At 34.4% G+C, this 12,649-nt stretch overlaps 1 protein-coding gene across 2 annotated transcripts in view; it reads right to left on the minus strand.

Annotated features, from left to right (window-relative positions):
• LOC137405900 (U3 small nucleolar RNA-associated protein 18 homolog) overlaps positions 1-12,103 on the minus strand; it is a 67,637-nt gene extending 55,534 nt beyond the window's left edge. The window contains exons 1-6 of one of the 2 annotated variants that reach the window (XM_068092350.1): positions 12,016-12,103; positions 10,858-10,932; positions 6,855-7,102; positions 2,700-2,758; positions 2,057-2,149; positions 1,820-1,902 (exon numbers count right to left, since the gene is read on the minus strand). In XM_068092350.1, coding sequence (XP_067948451.1) covers positions 1,820-1,902; positions 2,057-2,149; positions 2,700-2,758; positions 6,855-7,102; positions 10,858-10,932; positions 12,016-12,037 — 580 coding nt within the window. In that variant the 5' untranslated portion in view covers positions 12,038-12,103. Of the gene's footprint in view, positions 1-1,819; positions 1,903-2,056; positions 2,150-2,699; positions 2,759-6,854; positions 7,103-10,857; positions 10,933-11,559; positions 11,598-12,015 lie in introns of those variants that run through there. The other variant, XM_068092351.1, reaches the window with a different exon arrangement.
• Between the last annotated feature and the right edge of the window lie 546 nt (positions 12,104-12,649).

Raw genomic sequence — 12,649 nt, forward strand, 5'->3', positions numbered from 1 at the left:
AATGTCGAATTTAACGTAAACGTTGAATTTAAAATAAATGAATTTAGCTTACTAAGCACATACTTCTTAAATCTAAGTTTTAGTATTAATTTTACTAAACTAAACTTCAACCTTGCCATCGTCTAAAATTCTATCACCTTTTGTTTCCGGTTTCGTTTTGAATATAACTTTTAACGAATAACGCTGAACTGAGAGAGAACGACATCGTATCTCTTGCAAATGTTGTGGTAAGGATTTTGGCGAATAGCATATCGCCATCTTCATTATTTCGACGTATTCAGTGCACTGACTGCCAAATTTTAATTTTGAAAGAAATTTTTGTTGATATCGTATGACGGAAGAAATCCGCTCTAGTATGGCGAGGCCGAAAAAGCATAACGTTACGTGGAGTAAGTAAAAAAAATCTTATGACAGGGGCGTCGTAACTTGAAGGCGCAATGCAGTGATTAATAATTTATTGCGTGCAATCACAAAAAGAGTATCTACAGTATATGGTAAGGGTGATAGGTGTGATAAAAACTGCTTAGCCTTGTGGTTGCGCGCGTTTGTTAGGAAACTTGTGGTTTGGATGTCATGAGTTCAAATCCATTATGAAGGTGTTTTTTTCATTGCTAAACTTTATCGCTATAGCTGGACAGAAAAACAACGACAAACTGAGATTTCTATATACAGTGGGACCTCGGTTCTCAAACGCTTCGGTTCTCGACCAGTTCGATTTTGGACCAAAAAAATTGAGATTTGTCCTTCTCAGATCTCGAACATAAATTCGGTTCTCGGCCAAACAGAAGCATGCGCATTAGAATTAAACGCTTGAAACAGCTCCGGAAACAGCATGGGAACATTCGTTAAGAAAGGGAGAAGCAAGCTATGCTTCGTAAATTCTTTAGAAAACGGAAGGAACCATCTGGGACGACATCCCTCTACCGAAGAGATTTGCTAGGGAAACAACTCCTCCAGCCTAGTTACCCTAAATTGTTTTGGAAGCAGATTCTCCTTCAAAGATGTGAAGTAAACGTCCCATTGCTGTTTATATTTTCTTTTTCACACGATCTTTGATGTAGGATAACTGATCTGTTGCATTTTTCGCTGTTTCATTATCAATTTCTGCAATTTTGGGTATTGTATCTTATCCTAGAATGTTTTCAATGTTTTAAGAGCAAAACGTACGAAACTTTTACTTTTTGTTCTCTGTTTTCATCATCATAGATAAAAATCTTTTATCAAAAATAAGCATGATCTATATCTACATCTATATCTTATATTTTATTTATAGTATGTAGTACACAGTACAGTTTATGATGTAAAATGATAAAAAAAGTGCTTTACCAAGGTTGTTATCTCGGCTTGGAACGGATTAAAATTTATATACATTAATTCTAAAGAGAATATTTGTTTTGGATCTTGAACAACTCAGTTTTCCAACAACCCTCTGAAATGGATTGTGTTCGAGAACCGAGGTTTCACTGTATTGTGCGATTGAAATCTGAAAAGCCAAGATGTACTCTAATCTACCCTTATGCATAGAAAATATGGAAGCAACCTTAATGATACTGATGTTTTTGTAGAACATAGTCAACAACCTTTGTATCAAGAGCAGCATCAAATAGAATAGAAAATCTTTATAACACATCTAAGATTATTTTAAAATGCAAGCCTAGAGTACCCTCTATTATTTACGAATGAAAAAAGGTTTATAAGCCAGGCTGGCATTACAGAGACCGACATTACATTGCATACAATTGCGTAGCTAAAACAAGGGTAAGCACACATGAAATAAACAGCATCTAAAAAACTGAACTCGTTTTCGATAAAAACCTACCATCATCCGATTGGTGCCTTTTAGCAGAGTCCATGAGGCTGAGATCCGCCCAGGCTGGAACACCTCCGGTTACAACATCAAATCTATCAAATTATAAAAAACCTAGCTTGAAATTGATGCACTGGACAGAGAAAATGTTCCCGCAGCAAATACTTTCATGCAGAGATGCAGAATATTGCATGTCGGAACTTTCCAACATAACGGATACATAGCAGTAATGACATTGAACAATTAAACCTTTTCTTTAATCTTTTTTGATGTTCTACTTGAGATATCTGCGTCTCTCCGACTTTGGCCAGCTTCCTGTATCTTGAGTCTTTTATGTCTATGCTACAAAAAAGTGTGAAGTAATTCAAAAATGTGATTCATAAGTTTGTGTAAAGACATACATAACAACATAGAAGACTTGACGTTGCATGTTTATGATATCTACAAACTATGAAACCTAAACTTCCACATAGAGTACAATATATAATAAATAATATATACCCTGAATATAGTGAATAATAATATAATGAAAGTAGCCATGAGACCAGTCCTGAATGCAAGGGATCTGATAATAATAAGTTTAATATCTAATAACATCTTTAATATTTGCATGCGATTATAAAAACATTTTATGTGAATAGACTATCAAGCCAACTAATTTCTGCACGCAGTTATCACAATATTGTATGGTACAGATGTTTCTACTTGCCAGTTATAATCAATTAGTTGATCTGCATGATCGCTTGCAAAAAGTGACCATTAACAAGCTAGAAAAGTGACTATAAATAGAATTTTGGAGCATGCATATTGAAGCCGCTGTCATGTGTCATTAGATGTTTTGGAGAATTGGGATAAAAAACATTTTGAAACTAAATCAAAATGGAGCACAAACCTTGTTGCGTCTGCTGCATCATCATCGTCCACCCAAGCAGGTTTCCTTTCCACACAAGGCTGAAACAATTAATGAAAAAATACACCATATAACCTCCATTTGAAGGCCATGGCGCTGTATTTTTCAATCCTTTCCATACAGCGGCATTGTATTAGACATGACGTTCAAATAGAGGGTAGCGCTGTATTTGGCGACTAACTGGTCAAAATTTTGGGCAGACAAATGTAACTCTTTTACAAGTGAAACGGTGCTAATGTTGCCTATATGTTGGGGGAGAAGAGGGCAGACAAAACAAATGGATATTGTACTGTTGTTATCTTAGTTTTTTTTAAAGGTTGACTTGCAACAAAATTCACATTACCGTTATTTGATATGAAAAGATTCACCATGTCTTACTCTGTTGTGTTGTAGGTGCAAAATATGTGGAAAGGTGATTACAAGCTCTTAAAAGCTCAAAAACGAACAGAAAATCGCAGCCACACGAGATCGCCGTAGTTTGGATTCCCTTTCCAAAACGGCTCAAATGTGATGTAGTTGTGAGAGATGGTTTCTGTTTACACTTTCTTGCAACGTTATTCGTCGAAATATTTTCGCAAATATACTTCACGCATTCAATAAAACTATGTCTATTGTTCTTACGCGTCTGTTTTATCGTCATTGTAATGCTGTCACTTTTAGCACTGATATCTTATAACTTACCGTAAAAAATTGTCAAACTTTTTAACCTTAGCTCGAAGGAGTACATATCATTGTCTGATAATCATGACGAGCCTGTTGATCACTTGTGATAATCGAAAAGTAATGCAAAAATTATTTGCGAAGTATTGGGTCACATGATCAGATTACGACTTGACGATTGAATAATGCCGAAACAAAACTGTAAAGTAGCGAGCATCTATATTTGATACGGGGTCTTCGGTAAAACCCGAAGTGTTTGTCATAAACTAGTACTACGATAAGTTTTATATTGAGCTTTGTATGGGCCTTTCAATTCATGTGAGAACATACGTGACAAGACAGTAACCAAATACCGTGGTTACGTCACTGAAATAAAGAGATTCCAATCTACGGCCGCTTTTCGTTTTTGAGCTTTGAAGAGCTTGTAATCACATTTCCACATATTTGGCACTTACAACACAACAGAGTAAGACATGGTGAATCTTTTGATACCAAATAACTGTAATGTGAATTTTGTTGCAAGTCAACCTTTAAATAACTGTTTATGAGAACATAGGTAGAAAAGTTGATTTAAATGACAATGAGTAATGCGATGAGTAATACGCGTTGTACCCAAGGCAAGCAAAAGGGCCAAGGAACAAACCAAATGGGCTATTTGGTCTTACGTATCTAGAAAGAATATCTTTCCCAAGTCAAAGCAAAATTTTTACCAGAAAGACGCTTCGTAACTCAAAGATTTCGTAAGTAGAAGTTCCACTGTACGAATATTTGCTGCAACATAAGAGGGTTTTGACATAGAAAAAAATACATAACAGACTACGATCATAATTCACAGTTTGATTATGCTTCGCATAAGTATACATAACAATGAATTCAAAATTTGCAGCATCGATATCTCTGGAACAATTGAAAACTTTAGAAATTTTCCTATGTTGTATATTATGATAATTAAAAAAGTTAAATAAAAACCAAAATTAAGTTTCATTAAACTTCCCAGACTTTTGAGCTATTGCAATAATTTATATCGATATCATATTGATAAACTTTTTAGCAAATGTATTTGTATCATACTATTATATTTTAATAATTATATTATTACTGTAAAATAAATGGCCGTCTTAAACATATTCATTGAGAAACTAAGATAAAAACGGTGTGGTAATAATGTGGTGTCAATAGAAGTAGGCTCCTATAGCAAGTCAGGTAAATAACTAGCCGCATAACTTACTTTAACTGAGATTTGTCCTTTTTCTGCTTTACTGTTCACTAGCAACTAAGACAATTGTGTCGCAGTCACAGAAACCATGGTTAAGTCGCAAATCACGAAGTTGAGTTATCCGACTTTGAAGTTGCACCAACTGAATTTATAATATTGGTAACCATTTTTGTAACACGTAGATCTGGACCAATCAAAGAATGATCTTTCTGAATCTGAAGTCAGTTTAGCCAATAGAAGTCTTTAACCCTCGGAAAAACCCAATTAAAACTGTTGCTAAGCTAAACAGGAAGTACTGAAAAATGGCGTCCGATAAATATAATCGTTTCTTTTTTGCCGATTTTAAAGATAACTCTGACATTTTGGACACTTAATGAGTACTTTGGTATTCCAACTGATGTCCAAAGCAGTGAAAGTAAAGGGAATTACGATAATATTTTCCTAACGATTCTTACAAGATTATTACACTATTTAATTATAAGAATAATTATTCGAATTTCCAAGATCGAAGTACATAGTGACCGATGGTGTGCAATATGTTACTGTTGTTATTTTTCTAAGGATTTTGTTGATGATTTGGCTGTGCCCGATATCGCGGTGCTGCCAAGCTGTTTTTAATATCTGCAAAATTAAGTAATACATTTTCTTATAAATATACAACTATTTCTATGACAATCAGCTAAAATCTGTTTAGATTTTTAAATTCAGCATATTTTTTTGGATATAAATACAGAAATCTAGTTAAATATCACACCTTCTTGATATTGGTTGCTATGACGTTTTGAAACGTAAACAAAATTGTGCATTGGTTTTCGTTTCTCAAACTTTAACACCAGTTTTCTCAGAACTATGTTTTCGCACTAATGGTAAACGTGCATTCAGTTTATTGACCATAAAATCTGCTGTAATTAAGCTAGAATCAAATCTTTTTTGCAAAATAACTGAGAATTTTCTCCTTCTGCTAATATAGATAACTCCAAATCTTACAATCCGGACTTAACCATGGTTTCTGTGATCACGACCCAATTACCAACTGTTTCAGGAGAGAATAACTCCTGATTAAAATTTAGTTCTTGAAAGGTTGACTTGCAACAATATTCACATGTCAGTTATTTGATATCAAAAGATTCACAATGTCTTACTCTGTTGTGTTGTAGGTGTCAAATATATGCGGAAATGTGATTACAAGCTCTTAAAAGCTAAAAAAAAAAATTGCGGCCACACGAGACCGCTGTAGTTTGGATTCTCTTTCAAAAACGGCTCAAATGTGATGTAGTTGTGGGAGATGGTTTCTGTTTACACTTTCATGCAACTTCATTCGTCGAAATATTTTCACAAATTTACTTCACGCACTCAATAAAACCATGTCTATTGTTCTTACGCGTCTGTTTTATCATCATTGTAATGCTGTCACTTTTAACACTGATATCTTATAGCTTACCGTAAACATTTAATATTTTAACCTTAGCTCGAAGGAGTAAATATCATTGCCTGATAAGCATGATGACCCTGATGGTCACCTGCGATAATCGAAAAACGCTGCAAAAAGTTAATCACGAAGTATGGGTCACATGATCAGATTACGACTAGACGATTAGACCAAGCCGAAACAAAACTGTAAAGTAGCGAGTATCTATATTTGATACGGGGTCTTCGGTAAGACCCAAAGTGTTTGTCATAAACTAGTGCTACGAGAAGTTTTATATTGAGAATTTTATTGGCCTTTCAATTCACGTGAGAACATCACGTGACAAGACAATAACCAAACTGTCGTGACTACGTCAGAGAACTAAACAGATTCCAATCTACGGCGGCTTTTCGTTTTTGAGCTTTTAAGAGCTTGTAATCACATTTCCACAAATTTGGCACCTACAACACAACAGAGTAAGACATGGCGAATCTTTTGATACCAAATAAATGTAATGTGAATTTTGTTGCAATTCAACCTTTAACCAATCTGAATTTTGCAAATGCGTAAACGATGATGAGTGTGTAACTGGAATCTTGAGTGTAGACTTATGGGTGGAAAAGACCAAGGGGGAGACGACTGACTTGTTCACAAGTAAAAGAGTTAGTTCAGTGTAACTACAGTTAAATAGTTGCACTGAAGTAGGTATTGTAAGTAAGACTCAAACCAACTCTTCTGGTCAATTGAGATGTTTCCAGCAGATTACTGTTGCTTGCCACCAAAAGTGACTCAAAACTTTGCCAGTAGCCGGAATTAAAAAAACTAATTTTTAAAGCCTAAGAAAAAGCTTTACCTGAGACGTCTGTTTGGACTTCTTCACTTTTGCTGTAGGTGTCTGTTCACTAAGGGCTGTTAGAACATCATCTTCAGCACCAAGAACCAGTTCTTCCAGCTGTTGAGCTTTTTCAACAGTGGCTAAATAATCCTCTGGCGGACCACAGTGTACCTCTACTGAAGTGTCTGCAATACTACCTTCTTGGTGTTCGGTTGTTTGCGTGTCTTTGGAAAAATTAGCAGGTTCCGGTTTTTTCCTCCCAGGAACTAAAAGAAACAAATAAATACATCGAGTAATATGACTGATCCTACATAGGAAAATGGGAATAGCTGTTAAACAACTCTAAATAAACCAAAGAATTGGCATATATTGAAACTGGACAAGTTTATATGGCACAAATCGCTTTATATTGGGATAGCATAGAGGGAGCAACGATCTTATCCACTTGGAATGGAATTTCTTGGCCCCCCTCAAATGGCAAAGGGTCAGTTAATAATCTAGGCGGTGCTCTGACAAATGTTAGACAGAAATTCGCAAGCAAAATAGCAATTGTAGAGAATACTAAAGACTTTGCAGAGTGCTGCGAGCAATCTGTAAGCAAATTAATTGTTTTGGTAGCTGATGAAGGTTCTGGTAATCGTGTGTTTTAGACCAACGCTGGGATGCCATTCAGCCTTTGAAAGAGACCCAGCAGGTGCACCAAATTCAAGCTGTGAACAAAACATGCGTTAGTCAAAGCCGTCTAGGTCGAAATACGATATGGGAAAGTTTTTCATAGACACTGATGAACATGTCATCAGTAATCCATCAAATTAGTGATCCATGCAGAAAGAGCATGCGATTCAGAACCCATCAAACTAGCAAGCACATTGAATGAATTCGATTTTGTGCTAATACTGCTGCCTGGAGAAAAGCTTCTAGGCATTATGTGGAAGTGGCAATAAGTGCAGATGCTCTTGAACCTGAAGAGCAGTTTTTTTAAAGTATTACGCCTAAAAAATACTTGTGTTACTAATACAGAAGCTATAGCGTGGGTGGAGATTCATTACATAACTAAGTCCCTTTCTTCCCTACTCTTTCTAACAGAGGGCAGTATTGCTTTACAGAAGATTTAGAGCGTGTAAAAACATTTTGCAAGTACATTCTCACAATTACCATGATCAATATAGATTATTTTTACTTCACATAATTTAAACTCAATCATGTTTGTCGCGCCTTTATTATTACTACAGCTATTATAATTATATTTTATACTTTGATAACAATATAAAAAACATTTCAGCTTAATGCTTGTCTATGTGTATATAGTAATATTTAGTTTTAATACCATTATTGATCTCATTGAAGTGAATGTAAATGCTTATAAGTTTACAGAATATAAGAAACGCAACAACGGTGACAATCGGATGTAACAGTGGTGACATGTTTATAAGCATGAAGCTCACAATTTCCATCAAATATCTGTATAACTTTAGTCCATAGGTTAACAAGCTTTCTTAAAATCAACAAATTAGTTTTCATTGTTGGGTTCGCCACAAAATCAGAAAGTTTACATTTTCAGTTTTCATAGCATATTCCTCTGATGTAACACGGATGACACACCAGAAATTGTCCCAGCAAAAATTAACTTTAGCCTTAGATATGATACATCATTTAAAAAGATCTTATTAAACTCTTGTAGAATATCTGATTTAAATTCATCTTAAACGCAATACCAATATTGCGTTTGATAATAATAATACCGATAGAAATAATTAATAACTGTCTTAGGCTAATAGTAGTTCCTTGTTTAACGCGCCCTTGATACTTTGAAGTGCACGTATATATAAAAACCAGTTTACATTTACAATGGTACAAGAACGACCAGTTTTAGGCCAAAGGTTACAATCAGCGAGCAAAACCTTCACGTGTTGCACTATGCTAAATGCAAAGCGTAAAAGTTTTGCTCTGCCAAAAAATTGTTTGGACGCTAATATCGCCTAGTTCAGCAGCACAGAAGAAGAGTTGAGGTCAAAAGACATTGTTGAAGGTATCGGACAACCAGAAGATGCTCGTTCCATCAAAAGCAACAATCAGAACGAAGCTGTCCGAGCAAACGATGCAAATTTTTTTTTAAAGTGTTAATTTTTGTTTCTGCATGTAATATAAGTATGGCTCGCTTATTTTACTTGTTCATGAATATATATTCGCAGCCTTTGATAGATTATCATTGACTATAACATATAAATTTGCAAATTTATAGCATATTATTTGATAGCATCATTGCGGTAATCTGATCTCACAATTGATCAACACTCGTAACTCCTGGTCTATCTATATATATAAATCTCAGTCTGTATGTCTGTTCTTCTGTACTTCTGTGTGTCCAGCTATAGGTAGTAAAGTTTATTAATCAAAAGCTCACTTCGTGCTAGATTTGAACTCACGGAGATCACAACTGCAACTTTCAACCACTGAGCTATAGTCTTAGCACTATATTACTCTTGTTATATACCGTATACCGTATGCTAACCCTAAGTGTGCACTTCTGATTAATAACTAATATTACCTTTTGCATTTGTTAGTTTTGGAAATTGTTTAAAAACAAACTTTTGCTGCCATTACCTATTTTTTTACTTTGTAATTTTATATGTGTTGTTTCAATTTCAAATGTGCAGTTACACTTCTACTTTCGGTTTTTCGTAAGGTTCAATTGCTAAATCGCGGTCAAGATCAATACTTTTTATGCAGACAATTGTATTATCTCGAGTAGGAATAGCCTCTACATCCTCCCTCAGTTCGGTCGAACAAAGACAGTCTGATATCTCATTTTCGCATTTGTACCAGGGTCAAGAGGTACCAGTATCGGCCTATTCAAAATTTTGATGAATAGCTTCTGCTGGAACAGTAACCGTTTTTTATACGCACACACTTATATGCACGACTTGTTATTATTAATTCAACTTATTCAGAATTTTATTTTCTCAGTTCGTATTAATTGTATCATTATCAAATCAACTTTTATTGTAATTGAAAAAAAAAACAGAATTAGCTAGTAGATACTTGCTAACTATTTCACATTTACATTTAAACATTTTTATAGTTGTTTAATTTTGTTTCTCAATTTATTTGACCATGAAACATTTTTTTTAAGGTATGAAGTTGAAAAGTTATAATGGTAACTGTTGTTATATGTTAAATAGAAATAAATTTTTAATACATAGGCTTTTATTACCTGGGCAACGCCGAAATTCATCTAGTTGCACGTAAAAAGCTAATTTTGGTTGCAAATAGTAGCAAACATATCAACGAGTGCAATGAGTTTTTATGCAACATTGGTAAATATAAAATAAAAAACACGACTTGAAATTTAGAATGAAATAAAAGTTGAAAGCTCCAACAAATTGCAAAGCAGGATACAGGCTATAATATCATCGCAGGTCAATTGCAAGCAATAAATATCAAGTGATAGAAATATTTCTCGGTTCTCAATGCACATTTATTTCGGGATCTTTGACAAGTTAGAGGTAAGTTAGCAGATTTATTGCACCCAAAAGGTTTAATAGGGCTCCATCGGAAAGAGGGCAAAATATAGATGACATTCGCTTCGCCCATAAAAGGGCTAAATTTATCTTCATAAAATGCTGATGAGCCATTTGAAAAATACAATGACAGCCTGTTTGAATGCCACCTCCAATTGACCGCCACTATAAAAAGGGTTGAAGAATAGAGTGCCATGGCGTTCAATTAGAGGTTTTACAGTATATGAAGTATTGTGCACTTATAAATACAGTGTGCATTCATTAGCATTTCAACATCCAATCAAATGAGGGCAGACGAAAGGAGGCAAATCTTTTATTGGTTTTTACATAGAACCTAGCATGAAGTCATTACTGTATATGATGTTAAAACTTTCGCATCACATCTCCAGGGCTACAGCACAAAACAAAGAGATTAGAACATACAGCAATTCAATTTGCTCTACAATACCTTGTCTCAAATTTTGAGTCGCTTTAAATTATAAAACTTAAATTTGTGCTACCTCTTTTCTTTCTAGTTTTGGCATCATCCCCAGCATCAGAGACCTTGGATGTCACCTTTCTCTCCACTCTCGGTTCTTCAATGGAGAAATAACAAATCAACTTATTGAAGTACAAATGTGTTGGGGTACAACCGTTTTACATAAAGCAACATTTTATGTAAATTAATAACTTCTCATAATAATTATACTGCAAGATTAATTTAAGCCATGTTTTGTGTGTCATATAACACATTTAGATGCATTCCATCATTGTTATGTTTCTCATTGCGTTTGTATTTCATTAAATCAGTGAGCAGAGTAAACAGAACTCTAAGCGCATAACAACTGCGTTATTTCTAGTAATAATGCATAATAAAGCGAGCTTTATAGTAGTGTTGAAGCAACAAAGTTAGCACATTAGATGTCACCACATAAAACTAGCATAAAAGTACTTCAAGACAGAAGGAATGTTTTAGAACTAATTAAAAAAATTATGAAAAATGTTATTTGAAGCTCAAACACCGCTAGTCCTATGCTATCACTTGATCTACCCCGTATCTACTAATTGGCTGACGACTGTTCCTGTATAAAATTTGTAGGCCCTATGTCTGATTATAGGGTTTCAGATAAGTGGTTGACATGAGACATAATAACGGTCCCGTGAGTTGTTATAGGCTAACATTATTGTTCAATCCATAAGCTATTAGAGGACGCTTACTTAACTTATTTGGATGAGCATATGCTTCTAAGATGTCCTTGCGTTTCGCAATCTGTCAAATATGTTCCATTTACTAATTAACAAATCAGTATATGTAGCTTAAGCAACAAATAAGAAATTTAATGAACTAAATAATAGGTAGGCCTAAGATTTAACATATACATGTGATTTGACTTTAGTCACATGTTTTTAATTGCTTAGATTTAAAGCTCTGGTACAGAATGAATCATACAACAGTATACGCAATTTATGTAAAATGTGATAATTCCTACACATACAACAAATTAATATACAATTTATTGTACGGTTACGCAGAATTCGTTACACCTACGGAGAAAATTTATTCTACTTAGCAAAATAAAGCAATTTATAATGTATGCATATAGCAAAACCTGAACTGAAAAATAACGTAATTTCAAAATTAAAAAGAAACAACTATAAAATATATTATGAACGCATACCACGAAATTTTCTTCTTAGCATGTTTTACTCTTTAGTACAAATATATACTTTTCGCTGTATAGTATGAAAATGCATGTGCTAATGCTCGGAAACGGAAACTGAAATTCTGACCACCGAGCTTAAAATTATGGGCCACAAAGCTATTCATAAAGTATTCACAAAGCCATTCATTAAAAATATTTTCAATCCGAAACAACAAATCATTTCAAATTATTAGGTTCCTTTAGGCATTCGTGAAGGTTCTCTCTTAGACATCGGGACCATGACGTATTTTCTATTTGTCGCAACTGGATCCAAGCAGTCTTAGTGCTGTTCTGTTCTTCCGTTCTTTTTTAGTATGCAGAAGGTGAAGTGCCGTTAATTATACTGTACGTACTAAAAGAAAACGAAACAGTTGCAGGTTTATACAGTTGGTGTGGCAATTTACTACCACATTATATAACTAATAGCTATACTGTACATGGCAGCGTAAATCTAAAGTATAGGTATGCGTACAAACAATTTGGAAGCTATCTTAGGACAGTTTCTCCGACGTAACACCATAACAATTTTTTGTATCGATGAATAAAAACCACCCTTGAAATACTGTTGTAAATAGAAAATAGTTGAACATATTTAACCAAAAAAACATAG

Source organism: Watersipora subatra, chromosome 10 (assembly GCF_963576615.1).
Source record: "Watersipora subatra chromosome 10, tzWatSuba1.1, whole genome shotgun sequence".
NCBI classification, from domain to species: domain Eukaryota; kingdom Metazoa; phylum Bryozoa; class Gymnolaemata; order Cheilostomatida; family Watersiporidae; genus Watersipora; species Watersipora subatra.